This window comes from Prunus persica, chromosome G6 (assembly GCF_000346465.2).
Source record: "Prunus persica cultivar Lovell chromosome G6, Prunus_persica_NCBIv2, whole genome shotgun sequence".
Lineage (NCBI taxonomy): Eukaryota > Viridiplantae > Streptophyta > Magnoliopsida > Rosales > Rosaceae > Prunus > Prunus persica.
Window position 1 is genome coordinate 6,029,158 of NC_034014.1, and position 18,659 is coordinate 6,047,816.

Sequence of the window (18,659 nt, forward strand, 5' to 3'; positions counted from 1 at the left end):
AAATCACTACAAAAAAAAGTGACATCAGTTATTATTTGTTATCAATTTTGGTGACTGTTATGGGAGTTACTAAAGGCTTTAGTCACCTTTTTTGACTTTTTTGGTGACTAAAAAGGCTTTTAATCACATTTTGTGCTTTTTTTAATGACTAAAACCTTTAGTAACCCACACAATAGTTACCAAAGTTAGTGACAAAATGTTAACTATTGCCACTTTTTTTTGTAGTGAATTCATAATTCTTGTATCATTCATCGCCATTCTCATAAAAAAACGAAGAAATTTATTTAGGATCGTTCATGTATACAGTTAATGATTGTGAATACATATAAAATCACTATGAGATTCGTGCGCATTAATCCCGAACGATTGTGATTAGCATTCACATACATAAAACAAATTATATAATATCTTTAATTGGAAAGGGGCATGTATTGTGTACTTATGGCTTGTAGATAGCATATAAAACCTCAATTTTCGTATAGTTAGTGACATCATATGATAAAAATTCAAGTAACAAAGTTCGAAAGCAACTCCTTCCAATGTGGCATTTTTCTCCTAGTCAAATGAGAAATCAATAACTACTATTGCACCAACCAATTCCATATGGAAAAAATGTAGGTCACCCTTGGGGTGACAACCCAATTATTCCTACAAACAATGACAAATATTCGTATTCACTACAACTTCTACTTGGAAGCTTTAAACATAAAAGTGGCAAGAGGGGTCAAGTTAGGGAAAATGGGAACAACTAGAATAATTTTTAGGGTTTGGGCAAGAATTAGGAATTGGAAGGTTTTCATTTGAAGTCACAAGGCATGCATTAGGCACCAATACCATGTGCCTCCTCACATCACTCTTTATCACGTGGGGCAACTTTGCCACCACACACACACTGTCTTCCTTTAATCATCTTCGAATTTGTTTTCCCTTCCTGTCCCAATCTTTTGACGTTTTTACCAGTATGCTAGTGACTCGTTGTACTTCCTACTTCTCTAATCAAAATGGTTTGTTTTTTTAAAATTTTATTTTATACAAAGCAATATTGAGGGAGGAGAGGGTTAAACTTAGGATCTCGGATGCAAAGATAAATGCTCTTAACTATTTGAATTACAAGCCTTTTGCAATTACTGTTTCCTTCTTAGGAGGTCTTAGGTGAGGCTGTTGTATAAGACAACTCACTCACACGAGTGGGATAAGGTGGAGTTCAAATGCAAGGGGTCTCACTCCATTGTGAGTGAGTTGCGGCATAAGACAATCTCATCTAAGAATTTTTTATTTGTTAGACCCATACACAATAGGTTTTTAAGTTTTATAATCTAACATCTGTTTGAAACGCGCTCGTTAGTTATCCATTATCTTTATGAGTTGTATCAATATTGATTTGCAAAATACATTTTGACTTGCCAATGAAGCTTGTTAGGCAAAAACTTAAACACCACCCTTGATTTTCTTACCACTCTTATTTTCATGTTAGACAAATCGTGACTACTTGTACACCAACCTAACTCTGATGTGCCCTCAAGCTGGAAGCAACTTTCTTTTAGACCAAATCAGACTCGGTTGTCTCTAATAAAATTCAAAATTTTCAAATTTAAACAAACTAAAATGAATCCCTTGTCTCTTTTTCTTGTTGATTGGGAAGCAAACGCAAAATTATAGAGCACTTCACTGAAATATTTGAATGGCCCATTAGATTGAATTGAGTGGAGCCCAGCTTTTTGGTCATTAACAAGAAACCCACTCTTAGTTTAAATGCAGATTAACAGTAATTAAAATAGGTTAATAGCAAGGGGGGTATTGTTCGTAATATCTGGTAAAGGAAGGGGCAGTAATTTAAACAAGGGGTTCCGTTTCAAAATTATTTCAAAAGATCAGTGAGGTGAGGCCTCTTTGTCGATTCATAACGGTCGGAAATTACTCTCTCTGTAAACGAATCTTTTTTGTTTGACGGCGTTAACTGGACGCGTCGTTGCCGTCCTCAGAATTTCAAATGCCCCGTAACGTCTCTTAAAAATTAGTCCAAATATATTATTTTAAATTTATTTTATTTTATTTTATTTTTAAGCTCTTATATCCAAATCCAAACTGAAAACAAAACCCACAAACACACACACTCCTCGTTAGTCTTTCTTTTCTTGTTTCTCACACCTCACTTTCTCTCAGCTCTCTCTCTCTCATTAAAATACAATACAATTGACACAGAAACAGTCTCACACTCTCTCTCTCTACTCTACGACTTTCTCTCTCTACGAACCTCCATCGCCATTGCTTCAAGAATCTCTCTGTACTTGTAGGCAGGCCGGCAATTCGATTTGACTGTAAGTTTCTTTTTTTGAATATATATATTTTTTTATTGGTTCTGAATTTTGTTTGGTGTTTTGATCTTCTTCGGTATGAATCGCGCACATTCCGATTTTGATCGTTCATTTGCGATCCATTTCCGATTCATCGCCGCACGTCTTTGTGAATTCAGAATTGCATTGCTCAAATTTGTCCCGTTCGTTGACTCACAGACAATTAGTTACTAAATTAATATGTACTAATCTTGATTTTCTATAATTATATAGATATATGTATGTATATAGGCTGTTACTGATGAGTGAAGGTTTTTGAGATTCAGAGAGCAAGAGAGCTATGGATTCATCACAGTCACAACAGAGAAGAGGAGGTTTGGTATCGCTATCCCCGTCACAGACACCGCGGTCGAGCGACAAGTCGGTGCGAGATCTGCGATCCGGGGATTCGAATTCGATAAACAGGCATGAAAAGGACAAGGGTGTCAATGTGCAGGTGCTTGTGCGTTGCAGGTGAGTCGGAATCCGAGTTGGGTGTGTGGCCGAGTTCAGTTAAGTGTTGTTGTCTGAGTGAATGATCAGCTCATGAATTGGTTTGCCTTTGTAGGCCTTTGAGTGAAGATGAAATGAGGGTACATACGCCCGTGGTGATTTCTTGTCATGAGAGTAGAAGGGAAGTGTCTGCAATTCAGAATATAGCTAACAAGCAGATTGATAGAACCTTTGCGTTTGACAAGGTTTGTTGATTAGAATGCTAAAAGTCAAACTCTTGTGTTTCATCTTGTTCTACTTTAAAAGTGGCACTAAGGTCTTATTAGATGAAAGGAATTCATGGGTTTTAATCTGTTTTGGCTCCTGAAGTTCCAAAATTTGAATAATGATTTTTCCTCAATTTTAGTGAAGTAAAATTGAAATATGTTGCTGTTGTTGTGCTACCTCTTGTTACTTTCTTTGCACTGGGAAATGATCAGAAAGCTGGATAATGTTGTTTAGGTCTTTGGTCCCGCATCCCAACAGAAGGAATTGTATGACCAGGCTGTGTCTCCTATTGTAAATGAAGTACTTGAGGGCTATAACTGTACTATATTTGCCTATGGTCAGACAGGGACGGGGAAAACATACACAATGGAAGGAGGAGCAAGAAAGAAGGTTTGGTGTTTTCGACTTTCAAATAGACTTCAGCCTATGTATTATTTTATGATTTTCTCCACATAGCTTGCTGACTGAATTTTGTGATTTTTGTAGAACGGGGAGTTTCCAAGTGATGCCGGTGTTATCCCACGAGCTGTTAAACAAATTTTTGACATATTAGAAGCTCAGGTTGCTGAGTACAGCATGAAAGTCACATTTCTAGAGCTGTACAATGAGGAGATAAGTGATCTTCTGGCCCCAGACGAGAGCACGAAATTTATAGATGACAAATCTAAGAAACCCATTGCTCTCATGGAAGATGGGAAGGGGGGTGTCTTTGTAAGAGGCTTGGAAGAAGAGATAGTGTGCACAGCAAATGAAATTTATAAAATCTTGGAGAAGGGATCTGCAAAAAGACGTACAGCTGAGACTCTTCTCAACAAACAAAGCAGTCGCTCACACTCTATATTTTCCATCACAATCCACATCAAGGAATGCACTCCAGAGGGTGAGGAAATGATTAAGTGTGGGAAGCTAAATCTTGTTGACCTTGCTGGTTCTGAGAACATTTCACGCTCAGGTGCAAGAGAGGTAAGGCACAGAAGTAGTTTATAATCAATATAATGATGGTGTTGTCTTACTACATGATCTTACTGCCATATTTCCAAAAAAGTTTGTGTTTTGAGTTTATTTTATCCTTACAGTGCGTTAAGAGTCACATATCAAAAAGCAAATGTAATTTTTATAATGGATTATGGTAGGACATTTTCTTATCTGCATCTGATTGAGAAATTTTCACTTGCAGGGTAGAGCAAGGGAAGCAGGGGAGATAAATAAAAGCTTGCTTACTCTTGGCCGTGTCATTAATGCTCTAGTTGAACACTCTGGTCATGTTCCATATAGGTATTATTTAATAAATATCCATTCATGTTTTTTTTCCTGTATTTGCAAACCCCAGAAAGTAAATTTAATCACAATGATATTGTTTGGAATATCAGGGATAGTAAACTAACAAGATTGTTGAGGGACTCCTTAGGAGGGAAAACAAAGACATGCATAATTGCCACGGTATCACCCTCCATCCATTGTTTGGAAGAAACACTCAGCACCCTAGACTATGCGCACCGTGCCAAAAACATAAAGAATAAACCAGAGGTCAGAAGTTTGCCCACTCCCTGTTTTCACAAATCATAAAGGGGAATTGTCTTTCATTCTGACCCTTGTTATGGTTTGTTGTTGCTCATTGTTTCAGGTCAATCAAAAAATGATGAAATCTGCTCTGATCAAGGATTTATATTCTGAGATTGATCGGCTTAAGCAAGGTTGTTAACTGATTTCATCGTTGCTCCTCTCTCTCCTCAGAAGCTTTTTCTAGTGGATAATATTATTTAATGATTTTTTGATAGTTAGTTTATTGCAAGCTAAATTGTATGACGTGTTTCTTATGTTTATTCAGAGGTATATGCTGCAAGAGAGAAGAATGGAATCTATATACCACGAGATCGTTATCTTAATGAAGAGGCAGAGAAGAAGGTCTGATTGTTGCCATTTAACTGAATGACGCAATTCTTTTCCTACATAAGTTCACACAATGCACTGGTTACTGACCTCATTCCTCTCTTTTTACCCTAGGCAATGGCTGAAAAAATAGAGCGGATGGAACTTGATTCTGAATCCAAAGACAAGGTATTTCCATGAAGATTGCATTCCTTTCTTTGTAAGTATTACCAGACTACAGCGTAGGAACTAATATAATTGTTATGTGGTGGTGACCTAAGCGCAGCAACTGATGGAGCTTCAGGAACTTTACAGTTCTCAGCAACTTTTGACTGTAGACTTGAGTGATAAACTTGAAAAAACTGAGGTAATACATTTGGGAAATCAAATTACATAGTCTCCCATTGTTCTTTCTGCTTTCATCCTGATAAAATTCAACACTTTATACTTCAGAAAAAGCTTGAGGAAACTGGAAATGCACTGTTTGATCTCGAGGAAAAACATCGACAGGCAAATGCAACCATTAAAGAGAAGGAATTTCTGATTGCAAACCTCCTCAGATCGGGTGAGCAAAGTACCTGCTACAACGAATTTTGTCATACATTCTACATATCAGATATTGATACTTGCCAATTCATTTTACCTTCAGTTTATATAGTCGACATTTGATGGATCAAATAGCTTTTCCTAAGGACTTCCATTTTTAACTTGTTCGTCTTCTAGTTTGTGCACACGTAAAGTCTCATGCTTTCCAGATGGTACAATTTGATGCCTCTGAATCTTCCTTACAATAATATGCACTGTTAACTTTCAGAGAAATCACTGGTTGAGCGTGCATTTGAGCTTCGAGGAGAGCTAGAGAATGCTGCATCAGATGTGTCCAGTTTATTTGCCAAGATTGGTTTGTCTCATTATTTTGGATATTTTTATTGGGTCTTCCTCAAAACTTCTGGTGCTTTATTGCTAACCATGGCTGGTTTTCCAGAGCGCAAGGATAAAATTGAAGATGGAAATCGGATACTAGTTCAGAAATTCCAGTCCGAATTAACTCAACAGCTTGAAATCTTGCATAAGACTGTCGCAGTTGCAGTGACACAACAGGAGCAGCAATTGAAAGGTATGGAGGAGGATATGCAGTCCTTTGTATCAACCAAGGCAGAGGTAAGATCTAGACAAGAAGATGATTGTCTTTGAGCATTCTTGACATTTGATTGTCAGTCTATAACTCCATACAACCTAATTATTTGCCATGCTTTTGAAGGCTACTGAAGAACTTCGAGGAAGACTAGGAAAGCTTAAAAATATGTATGGTTCTGGTATTAAAGCTCTGGATGGTATAGCTGGGGACCTTGAAGGAAATTCTCAGTCAACTTTTTGTCATCTAAATTCGGAAGTTTCTAGCCATTCTTCTGCTCTGGAGGATGTAAGTATTAGTTTAGTGTTTTTCAGTCTTCACTGTTCTTTTACTCTTTCTGTACTTAACTTTGTTCATATGATTTAGCTCTTCAAAGGAATTGCTTCAGAAGCTGATGAATTACTCAATGATCTTCAAGGTAATCTTCACAACCAAGCAGAGAAGCTAAGTGCATATGCACAACAACAGCGTGAGGTTCGTAATATATTGTTGCTTTCATGGTTATTTGTTTTATTTTCTTCAAGAGTAAAATTCAAAAATCACTTTTTGGAGTAAAAAATTTGGTCATCGATTTTGTACAGGCTCATGCCAGAGCAGTTGAAACTGCACGGTCAACTTCTAAAGTTACTGTGGACTTCTTCAAGACTCTAGACTTGCATGCATCCAATCTGACCCAAATCGTGGAAGAAGCACAAACTGTCAACAATAAGAAATTGTCTGAACTTGAAGAGAAGTTTGAGGTGGTTGCAGTGTACTTTCTAAATTAAATGGGCCATTAACAACCTTATTAACAAAATTTAATGCTTTTTTTTTAATTTATATGTAGGAGTGTGCTGCTAATGAAGAAAGGCAGTTGCTAGAAAAGGTGGCAGAGTTGCTGGCAAGTTCAAACGCTAGGAAGAAAAAACTGGTATGTCTTGTTCTTAAGCTGCAGCCAATTACTTATTCCTTGTTCCTAAGGTTTTATGTCAGTAACAACTTTTTTATTTAGGCGCAATTAGTAACAGTCTTTATCTATTAAATAGGTCCAAACAGCAGTAAATGATCTTCGAGAGAGTACAACAAGCAGAACCAGCAAACTACAGCAAGAAATGTCAACCATGCAAGATTCAACATCTTCTATCAAAGCAAAATGGACAGTTCACATGGAAAAAACAGAATCCCATTACCTTGAAGATACATTTGCTGTGGAAAGTGGAAAGAAAGACATGGAAGAGGTTCTACAGAATTGGTACATATTCTGGATATTAGGAATTTAAACTTTGATCTGGCCATGATTATGCTACCTGAATTTTTCTAGCCCATTACTTACGCAAAAACAACTTGTGCAGTTTGAAGCAGGCAACAATGGGTGCAGAACAATGGAAGAATGCTCAGGGTTCCTTGCTCAGTCTAGAAAAGAGTAATGTTGCTTCTGTGGACTCCATTGTTAGGTATGCTCATTCCTTATAAGAAAGAAATATTGCAGGTTTTAATTGAAGATTATTCATTCATTTTTTTTCTCTTCAACTAGGAGGGGAACGGAAGCCAATCAAGCTCTACGTGATAGGTTTTCCTCTGCTGTATCAGCTGCACTAGAAGATGTAGACGCTGCAGACAAGAATCTCCTGTCTTCTATTGATCGTGAGTGTCAAGTTTCACATATTGATTTCACGTTTGTCTTGCCAGGTTATATATTGGATTGCATGTTAACTGAAACAAATACTTGCAGATTCATTACAACTTGACCATGAGGCATGTGGAAATCTTAACTCAATGATCATTCCATGTTGTGGGGATTTAAGGGAACTGAAGGGAGGTCACTACCACAATATTGTCGAGATCACAGAGAATGCGGGAAAATTTCTTCTGGATGAATATGTGGTAAGACTGCTAGAGTGGTTTTGTACAATGTAAGTGTTTTTTACTCGATGAAATTATGTACTTTAATGAGTTCTTCGATTCTGCAACACTCAGGTGGACGAACCATCATGTTCCACACCAAGAAAGAGGTCGTTCAATCTTCCAAGCATTGCATCCATTGAAGAACTCAGAACTCCTGCCTTTGAAGAATTGTTGAGATCATTCTGGGATGGAAGATCTGCAAAGCAGCAGGCAAATGGAGACTTAAAACACATCGCAGCGGCATACGAGGCTGCCCAGTCCATTAGAGACTCCAGAGTTCCTCTCACTGCTATTAACTGAAGAGGGGGGAATCAAAGATTTAGAGGTCAGAGAAACACGTGTGTACATAACATGTATGGCGTATATATGTACTCTTTCCTACGCTACCTTATTCGTTAATTGTTTCTGGAGACAGTGGATGAAAAATGATTGTGGATGGAGAAATATAGTTAGGCCTCCTGGGGAAACTTCAAAACTTGAGTTCATTGAATTTTTCCCACTTTGTAACGAACTGCAATTGGATTATTGATGAGGAGTTACTGAGTGTTTTGGTTTGAGTGCTTTTGAAGCTTCTTCTTTACAGCCATAGTTCTTGTCAATCATGATACCTTCGATTTGCACCCAAAAGGATGCATCCAGCAGATTTATTATTTTTATGTGGATTAGATTAATTAGAATAATTAGGCTATCAGTTGTATTTAAAAATAAAAATACCTTCTATAAATTATCACAAAGTCAATAACCTTAAACAGATCCAAACAGAAAACCAATCTATTCTGGTGCGAGTGAAAACCAATCTATTCATTAAACAGATATGACTAGCATATCATTCAGACAAAAAGCCACACTTTTTTGGGCGGACGGAATTAAGAACGGCGGTGAGAATACACTTTGGGTTAAAGTGGTGAGCAAAATATTTCCAGAAAAAAAAGGCTTATAAAATATCGAGTTTAGGAACTAAATGTTGAAAAATAAAAGAGGCTGAAGAAAAATAACCAGAAGGTTGAAAAAACAATAGGAAAGGCTGAGAGACTTCAACTTGATTCTTGTCCTTGATAGACTTGAATGAAAAATTACATCTTAAATAGAAACACCAAAGTTACTGCCGCAAGTAACTCACCCACAACTTTAAGATTTTGTGGAACTACATCCCACGATTAAAAGCATGAAGAAAGACAGACTAACCATGACTCCTATAAACTAGATAATACCAGTCTCCTATCAAAAGAGATATCACAACATATTTATATACAAGGTATGGGATGGTAGACCTATCAGTTACAACATAACGGAAAACATTGATAGCCTAATAATATCATAACAGCAGCAGAGAGCAGACAATGAACTAGTCATAACTTTGATAACTGCCTAACAATAGGCACCAACCCTTACTGAAAATAAATTACTGTTAAAATAAATCTTAACCCTAAACGAGGAGGACTCCTAAACGAAAGGTACGGACTTTTTTATCCAAGTTTAGAAAAAGGAAAGTTTTTGTGGAATTCATGATGACACGGACTTGAGCTTTCTCGAGGAAACCAGTTGGAGGGAGGTTTGAGCGCCATTTTACTCAGAGATGCCGAAGATGATGATACGGACTACAACTGCTGCTACTTCTTCTTCTTCTTGTTATTGCTGGAGCAGCAGAGGTATGAATTGTTTTCACTCTAACTCCACTTTTCTCCTTTTCGTCAACAATTACTTTGATTTCTTTCACTCTCAACCTTCGAAACCGATCAAATCTACAAGAACCCAACTAGAGCAGCCAAAAAGAGTCTTACCCAAAATCACAAATGTTGAGGATGCTTTCAATGTGTTCGATAGAATGCTTCAAATGCGCCCTCTGCCTTCTGTTGTCCGTTTCACTAAAATCTTGGGTCAAGTTGCAAAATTGAAACATTACTCGGCCGTCATCTCATTATATAACCAAATGGGTATGTCGAGAATTGGACATCATGTTTATACCCTAACCATTCTCATAAATTGTTATTGTCATCTAAACCAAATGGGGTTTAGTTTATCTGTATTGGGAAAATTCTTCAAACTTGGTCTTGAACCAGATGTCTTTACCTTCAACACTCTAATCAACGGCTTTCTTCTCAAGAATAGAGTGGCGGAGGCGGCAGGAATTTTCAACAAAATGATTGCGGGAGGTAATTGTCAGCCTGATGTGGTTACTTACGGCATACTAATAAAGGGCTTTTGCATGAAAGGTAATTGTCAGTCTTCGTAAGGATACACTAGCTGATGATGCATTAAACCTATTCTCAGAAATGATGTGCAAGGGTATTGCCCCAAATGTCATTACCTATACATCCTTGATTCATGGAGTTTGCAAATTAGGTGAGTGGAAAGAAGCTACAAGGTTGTTGAATGACATGGTGAGTAAAAATATCTTTCCAAATGTGTTCACGTTCAACGTCTTGGTAGACACACTTTGTAAGGAGGGGATGGTTGGGGAAGCAGAAGGCGTGGTCGAAATGATGATTGAAAGAGATATTGAACCTGATAGGGTTACATACAATTCACTTATGGATGGTTTCTGTTTGCGAGGAGAAATGAGCAAGGCTAGAAAAGTTTTTAAACTAATGCTTAGCAAGGGCTCGATGGTTAATGTTGTTTGTTACAACACATTGATAAATGGATATTGTAAGCATAAGATGATGGATGAGGCCATGATGCTACTTCGGGAAATGTCTCGTAAGGGACTGGTTCCAGATATCGTTACTTATAGCACTCTTGTGGATGGTTGTTGCAAAGTGGGGAAATTAGGTGTTGCACAGAAGTTGTTCTCTGAGATGCAAGCTTGTGGCCAACTTCCAAATGTTCAAACTTATGCTATTCTACTGGATGGCCTGTGTAAAAACCAACAACTTTCTACAGCAATCCAACTGTTTAAAGAGATGGAAGGCAAGAAGTTGGATGTAGATATTGTGATTTACACTATTCTTATTAAAGGTTTGTGCGTAGCTGAAAAAATTGAATCTGCAAGGGAACTCTTTTGTGGTTTATCATCCAGAGGGCTTCAACCGGATGTAAGGACATATACCATAATGATTGATGGACTCTGTATTGGGGGCCGAACAAGTGAAGCAGAAAAGCTGCTTTTCGAAATGGAAGAGCAAGGTTGTTCTCCAAATGGTTGGACCTACAACGTAATTATTCGAGGGTATATCAATAACAATGAGACAGTAAGGGCGATGGAACTTATTCAACAAATGGTGGAGAAGGGTTTCTCAGCAGATGCATGGACTACAGAATTGATAGTTGATCTATTGTGTAAAGATAAAGTAGATCCTGCATTGTTGCCATTGATGCAAAAAGAGAATTATGAACTTAATTTGCCTCGGTTAAAGTTGAACAGATCTTCTGACCATCCCAAAAAACATTGAAGCTCTTCCACCTCTGGCAACCATGGATGTGTTATATTTGTTATCTCTTAATCCATCATGTGACAATGTTGAGTAGTAGATATAACTTTACCGATAATCGTAACATCTTTGAAACAATTGGCGTGTTTTTTTGTACGCAGGTCTTTTTTAGTTTCTTTCACACAAACATTGTGCAATTGACTGACTCTGCATGTTTTTGTTATTTTGCGGTATGCAGACCTGGTTATATAAAGATATCATTGGGGGATATCCTGTGATCATGATAGAGAAATTTCAATGTTACTCGTTTAAGGTTGTTAAATTTATTAGAGAGAAGCAGGGTATGTGGACTGATATAATCAAATTTTTCAGCTGACCAAGACTTTGTAGTTTCGGCAAAAACCAACCAGCCTTTGATTAAGGGGCCTTCTACAATTTGTTTCCAATTTTTTTTATTTGTAATAATTTTGTGAAGGTCATGGTGAAATTTGCTACCCTTGATTGGGTCTGAATGCTCATTTGGGAGTGATTTAAGATGGGGCAAAATTATTTATGAGTAGAAGCACCTCAAACGTGCTTTTTGAAGTGATTTTCCATAAAAATAATTATTGACCCGTCCAAAATCACAACCAAAACGCGCCCTTTGGTCCTTTGGTCCTTTGGTGGTGAAGCGAAGCTACATTGTGTTTCATTTTGAGTCTAGCTTTTCTGGTCAGGAGCCTCTGTGAAGTTGAGACTTGGTTTAATTGATTTGCCTATGGTTATTTTATTCATCAGTCGATCAAATTTTTAGATAAAGCCAAATTTTTACCAAAGCTTCTATTTCTATTAGCCAAAAAGCAAAGAATGGTTGGGAAACCTTGGAAATAGAGACAATATTGTTGATGGGCCAGGACATGGTTTTTGTCATCATGGAATTATTCATTTGACCGTTAATAAATGCGAGGTTCTCTAATGAAGCGAGTTTTTGGTCATTTCGCAAAGGAAAATGCTAGGGAGACCAACTTTAGATACCAACTTGTGTACCAACTCTCTAATAGAGTGTGGGATACATTATGCCTGCAATCTAAACCATATGCATAAACAACCCAAATATTGGATCGGCCATATTGCTCAATGTACATTATGAACTACTTTTCTATTTCCTTTTTTTAGCATAATCTACATATAAAGACCAAAAATATTTATTTATGGAAGGCAGAACTGTATATAGATATCCACCTGTATCAACCCCCACCATGATGAGCCTCAAACAAGACTAAATTTCTATTCTGCATTTCCTGATAGAATCAATATATATATATGCAAAAATACCGCACCTTAAATGTATAACACACTCCTTGACTTGGAACGACAAGGCGATCTGATGCCTGCAAAACATATCAATTTTCTACTCTGTCAGAAACCCACAGAACGGATGCCAAAGTACAGCAAATGCATACATGAAACCTCAGAATATATTATATTTTAACATTTCAAGGTTCAAGGGTGCCAGTTTCGGTATTTGAAGTCATCAACCTCATGCTTCTTGACTGAAAGGATTTGAATTTAAACTATCTAATGTAATCCTTCCATCTATCAGAAAGATGTACATTTTCGTTTTTTCCCCCCAATATAGAGCATATCACTTGATAACATGGAAAGACAAAAATCAAAAGAAATTAGGGTAACATCTTCTATTGATGTAACTGTTAAACTCAAGATCCCTATTGCAGATTATTTCTTACAGAGGAGAAAAGACAACTTTATATGACAATGAACTTTCAACTTATATTGCATAACATACTTTGATCATATTTTAAATATATATAAAAAACCATAAAGACGTGTGAAAAAATTAATAATACAGAAGGGACGGAAAGGGTAAAACGCTAAAATCAATCGAACCCAAAATAGGTGGGGAAAAAACATGACTAGAAGTGCACCATTAGCTGATTTTTACAATGCTACTACCAGGAAGCCACAGTTCCATTATATGTCATGTGATCTGACACAAGTACGCAAGAATATGAAAAATAAACAATTCAATTTAAGTGTAAATTTCCAACACCAAAACACAAAGGAGAGCAACTGCATATCGGAGAGTGAATAATGCTATTGAAAACTACCTGAAGAAAACCTCATAGTAAGCTTGCACTCAAGAGCCCAACTGTCCTTTCTCTCCCAAACGTTTCATCATCAAAATCTTCATTCGTGGAATTTTCCTGACATAGCAATTTGTTTTCTCGCATTGGATTTAAGCCCAGACCCTCCTCCCAAAGAATTGGATCATCTTGGTGCATTTCATCTTGTTCAGACCCGTGATTGGTATCAACATTATCATCCACATCTTGTCTCACATCATCCAAACATGATGATGGCTCGACATTGAGATCAGAGCACAAATCATATCCAGCTTGTTCCCCAGTCCCATGATAAGCCACTGTCACTGCTCCTTGGTCAGGTTGCTCGGCAGAATCCTTTTTCTGCCTCTTCCATTTCTTTGTAGATGAAGTACCGTCATCCTCAAAATCTTCTTCTTCTCTTTCTCTATGCAAATAGACCCATAATTTTCTTTCCCCATCAAATTGCACACAAGGATCACGTTCATAATGCAAACGGTCCAGGGCTCCACTAACAACTTGATTAACTTGTGCATCAGACACGTCTTCAACAATGTACTGAGAATCTCTTATCAAAGTACAAACATCTGCTCTGGTGCCAATACTTCCAGGCAATCTTGCAGCTGCATCTCTCACAAGACAAAGAATTGTAACATGTGGTGGTCGATCACGTTTCAGCATAAAGTGATCTCGAGCTTTTGATGTTGGCTTACCGCCACACCTTCTTAATGGGGCAACAATGGATTTTTTACCATCAGCTGCTGTGTAAGAGAAGGCCCTGTCTGGAATTGAATACCTGAGAACTTCCTCCTTACGGAAATAAGCTCTCACTTCTTCAGAACTTGGGTTAATGGTGTTAAGACTCTTTTGAGCTCTTAGGTCCCTGAACCGTTCTTTCTCATCCAGGTTGAGCTGCATCAACTCCAAGGGCGGTTCCGGAAGAATTCCGATTTGTTGAAGGGTCTCTTGCCCACATTTGAGCCAATTAGCAAACGAATCAACCAACTTGACAAGCATTTTGTGAGGAAGACCCCATGCTTCAGGAGATGTCACCTCATCACTGGTGTCATGATCTGATGAACCATGAAAAACTGGACCAGTCCATGACCAGCTTTTTGTAGCTTTTTCATAGGCGGCCAGTGTCTTCCAACCCTTAGCTCCTAAAGGTGCTGTTTTTGAAGAAAATATCTTTAGAACTCCTCTCACCAGATCCTGAAGTGGCTCTTGTGTCTCAAGAATACAAGGATCTCCTGGATTCGATCTAACACGGTTCACAATCTCCTGAACTGTTAGAGAAGGCATATTCACTTCTCCAGCAAGCTCTGAGTTATTGGCATCCACCTTTTGACGAGAAAGAACCCCATTTACACAACCCTCATGATTTTTGTTCTGCTCATCTATAGGTCCCCCAACATCAAAAGCATCTTCCGAAAGTGGAGTGATCATTGCCAAGCGAACAGCTGAAAGAAGATGTACAATCGAGAATGAGAAGCCAGTATGAACCGTAGGTGTAATTGGAATAAATGGTTTTTTCTGGGGCTTGGTTTCTGGCTCCATATCTGTCGCTCCCATTTCTGTAATTGGTGGATCAGAAATTTCTACATCTGAGCTGACATTGTCATTCTCCACCTTCCTCTTTGCCCTTTTTTTCGAGGAATTGGAATCAACAATACGTTGCAAATGGTTAGACTGTAAGTCACCATCATCATCTCCTCTACCAGTGTCTGAATCCTCCTTACCTTTCCGCTTCTTTGTCATCAAATTGCAACCTAATAGTGGGACCTCAATTCGTTCATGGCGATCACTCACATATGCTTCAGTGTTCTGACCTTTCTTCCTGAATCTACCATGTCCACTACCATTAGCTAGTGATCGCATTTCAAGTGAGTCATCCTCCTCATCAACAAAATAACGAGACTCTGGTACAGAATGATCATGGCCAACTTCTCTTTTCTGCTTTCCCGTAGTAGGGTAGGTCTTCCATGAAGGTATGTGCAACCTTTCACCAGCCTCCCCTTCAAATTGGGCATTCTTGCCCAATTTGTAGATTTGTTTCCGTTCATCATAATCATCATCCTCATCGTGAAACTTACCCAAGCCCGAGATATAGCGTTCTTCCAAAACTCTGGTCGAAGAGTTATGCATGGGACTATTGTCTCGCATCTTACCTTTTTGTTTTGCTTTGGCAGTATAGTTTTCTAGACTACGCATATGTCCATGTTCAACAAAACCACCCATCTTGTTGGAGGGGTAATTGATCCCATCAAGGGCCCGTAAACTATCTTTCGCCTCTTTCTTCACATATTTGCCCCTTTTTGCATCTAGAGCAGGCTTCAACAAAGAAGACGGTGAAGCCTCCATAACACCACTGGGATAAGCCAGCTTACTCCTCAACAAAGGGTTGCTATCCTCATCATCTTCAAATTGCTCTGATGAGTCTGATTCTGTATCTTCATTTTTAACAAACATTCTATTACTTTTCAATGCCGCCATGTCTGATCCTCCATTTTGTACTCGATTCCCTCTTATCTTCTCTTGAAATGGTTTTGCTTTAAATTCAGAAGATAAAAATCTATCATTCATCTGTGGTGGGGAAGCTCTATATGATTTGTAATTTAAATCAGGAGACTCCCTCCCAATCTTCCATTTCTTGCTCCTAACATTCCAGTCATCCGCTCTTAAGGGCGAATCCATAGGAAAAGTCTCCCCTTCATTCCTGTTATGCCAGAATAGTTCTGCGCGATCTGACGAGTCAGCTCGATCTCCTCTTAGCGGTGGCTGTGGAAGTCTGCTTTTCAAGGACTTCATCTGATCCCCAACTGTAAATTGCTGAACATTTTCTGGATACTTGGCCTTTTTACCAAAATCATAGGGGGTCCTCAAGTTAGGAGGCTTTGCTGTTATTACCTTTGACTCTGACAAAAGGTTTGCATTGCGGTTCCTACCATAGGCATGTACATCAGTCTTTGAGGAGACAGGCACACCCAGCAAGGTGTCAGTGATTAATTCATCACCTCTTAATAGGTCCAGCTTCTTTCCCACTTTGAAAACACCAGATTTGTCCATCAAGCTACTACGAGACACGCTTCTATCTCGCTGGACACCAATTCCATATGTTGTGTCTTCAACATCATCACCACTTATCAACTGATCCCTCATTCTGAGTGTTGCCCTGGAATCATACCCTCCGGCCTTAATCTGCTGAGGAAGAGCGACTGCCGAACTGTATGGTCCAGAATGGCTTGCTAGCTCTTTTGCTGAAGAAGTCTTCGACCCAGCCATCTTCAGTATACCTTTTGGGTTCTGCTTCCCATATTTTGCCAGTTCCATAGCTGATGACCGCCCTCTTGATGCAAAATCCACATTTGTACCCACCCCGTATGGAGAATAACGAGCGATTTTCTGTGCAACTTTCCTGTCCTTGATTTTGTTGATCTGTAAGCCTTCACCTGACTCTCTTTCTGAGGAGTCAGTCTCCATATCTTCCATCTTCTCACCCATCAAACTCTTCTGGATTCTCATAATATTCAACACCCGGAGCCTCTCCTCAATACTATATCCCTTGCAATTAAGCCAAGCATCCCTTATCTGACAGAGATTACTAACCATATTATTCTGATGCTTCCTCAAAATATTGTAGTGTTGCCGCTTCTGAAAGAAATTCAAACCCTCCCGGTAAAGAGCAACTCTCGGCTCGCACAAACCTCCCTTCAACATATCAAACAACTTCTTAACAGGGCTCCCAAAATGGAAATTACAACCTGTAAAAAGCTCTTTCAAGGTAATCATAAAGGTCTCCTGGTCCAAATCAGGCAGATACTTAGTGAGGCCAAACTGCTCCTCCTCACTCAAGCACTCATTCCATACATCCACTGACAATATATCTTCAAGACTTGGAATATCATACAGTTCAAAAGGAATGCTGCAAGTCTGACTCCCAACTTGGCAAAACTCCACACCAGTTTCCCCCAATTCCAACAAATCAAAGTCATCAGACCCCGCCCCAGAGTCCGCATCATCAAATTCATCATCATCATCAGATTCAGCAGCAGAGCTACGCTGTTGTAGCTCATCCTCGTCACTAGACATACTCTTCCTACTACCGGGAGAAAACTCTGAATCAAACCTCGAAACCTTGAAGTTGTTCTTCTCAATCGCCATGAATTCTAACAACCAAAACCCAACCCGCCAAAAGCAAACAGATTCACAAATTTTACACTAGAACAACCTCCAAATTCACCGAATCCCCAAATTTCAAACCATCACCGAATAAAAAACCCTAATTCAAACAACAAAAACGAAAACCTCAAAATTTGTGACTACCAAAACGAAAAAAATATAAAAATCGAAGCAAAAGCAACGAGATTGGCAAACGAAACTAAAACTTAACATAATATAAACAAAATTACAGGGACTGGAGATTTGAACGAGAATAGTAGAATACCTGGAACCAGCTTCAATGGCGAAATTGACCAGCCAGAGCACGAAGTTTGAGACATTAAGGGCTCGAGAATTTGAAGTTTCGTAGAGCGAGCGAGGGAGAGAGGAAAGAGAGATTGTGTTTGGGTGAAGATGAGAGAAACCCTAAGGCTAGAGGTAAAAGACGAAGCGGTTATTTTATGTAAATATATAATAAAATTATTATAGATGTATGTGTGTGTGTAGGAGAGGTCGCAGTGGGGATGAAGAAGACGATGGTGACGTGGAGGAAAGTGCGCCGTCTGATTTTGCGAGGAGGAAGATGGAGAGCGAAAAGACGAAAAGGGGCACCGAGCGGGAAAGAGAAAAGCGTAAGCGTGTGTGTGCAGCGCAGAGGTAGAGAAAAGAAAGAGAAGAGGAAGGAAAGCAACAGCAGCCAACAGAGGGAGAGCGAGTTCACTCAGTGAGTCAAGTAACCGTTGCGACTTGCGAGTCATAGTCTTCTTTCATGCCTGGCTTGAGGGGCGGGCCCAAGTTTTGTAAAATTCTCCGGGCGGGCCCCTTTTTTTTGCATCCGTGAACCACTTGCCTCTTATGACGTCGTCTGGTTATTGTTTTTTCTTTTTAATTCGCAGATGGATAAACTCATAAAACTGCATGCAGGGACCCTGCCGCTGTAAATGTGAACCCGGCGTGGTAACATAATTAACGAGCCACGCACCTATACATTCGAATATTTAAAAAGTATAATCGTAGTTATATTTTTTAAATGTATTAATATTTTAAAGAATATAGTCGTTATAATAATAAGAGAATGGTAGATAAT

General features: G+C 38.7%; 3 protein-coding genes across 4 annotated transcripts in view; 2 read left to right on the plus strand and 1 right to left on the minus strand.

Annotated features, from left to right (window-relative positions):
- Window positions 2,071-8,502, plus strand: LOC18772571 (kinesin-like protein KIN-5D). The gene is made up of 23 exons (XM_007208364.2): window positions 2,071-2,318; window positions 2,621-2,807; window positions 2,902-3,031; window positions 3,288-3,443; window positions 3,540-4,016; window positions 4,231-4,328; window positions 4,424-4,580; window positions 4,678-4,747; window positions 4,882-4,958; window positions 5,058-5,111; window positions 5,209-5,289; window positions 5,376-5,487; window positions 5,737-5,823; window positions 5,908-6,083; window positions 6,184-6,345; window positions 6,424-6,531; window positions 6,639-6,797; window positions 6,884-6,967; window positions 7,083-7,288; window positions 7,389-7,490; window positions 7,571-7,680; window positions 7,769-7,920; window positions 8,014-8,502. Exons 2-23 carry the CDS (start codon window positions 2,635-2,637, stop codon window positions 8,239-8,241), a joined length of 3,159 nt encoding a protein of 1,052 aa, XP_007208426.1. The 5' UTR covers window positions 2,071-2,318; window positions 2,621-2,634; the 3' UTR covers window positions 8,242-8,502.
- LOC18775304 (pentatricopeptide repeat-containing protein At1g62720) lies at window positions 8,947-11,652 on the plus strand. Its single transcript, XM_020566081.1, is given in 2 exon segments — window positions 8,947-10,155; window positions 10,157-11,652. Coding segments are annotated over 2 exon segments (1,815 nt in total). The 5' UTR covers window positions 8,947-9,517; the 3' UTR covers window positions 11,334-11,652.
- The window catches only part of LOC18772004, a 9,668-nt gene continuing 3,377 nt past the window's right edge, over window positions 12,369-18,659 (minus strand). Inside the window, exons 1-3 of one of the 2 annotated variants that reach the window (XM_007208676.2) lie at window positions 17,859-18,344; window positions 13,421-17,693; window positions 12,369-12,682 (exon numbers count right to left, since the gene is read on the minus strand). In XM_007208676.2, coding sequence (XP_007208738.1) covers window positions 13,433-17,575 — 4,143 coding nt within the window. In that variant the 5' untranslated portion in view covers window positions 17,576-17,693; window positions 17,859-18,344 and the 3' untranslated portion in view covers window positions 12,369-12,682; window positions 13,421-13,432. Of the gene's footprint in view, window positions 12,683-13,420; window positions 17,694-17,858; window positions 18,345-18,659 lie in introns of those variants that run through there. The other variant, XM_020565471.1, reaches the window with a different exon arrangement.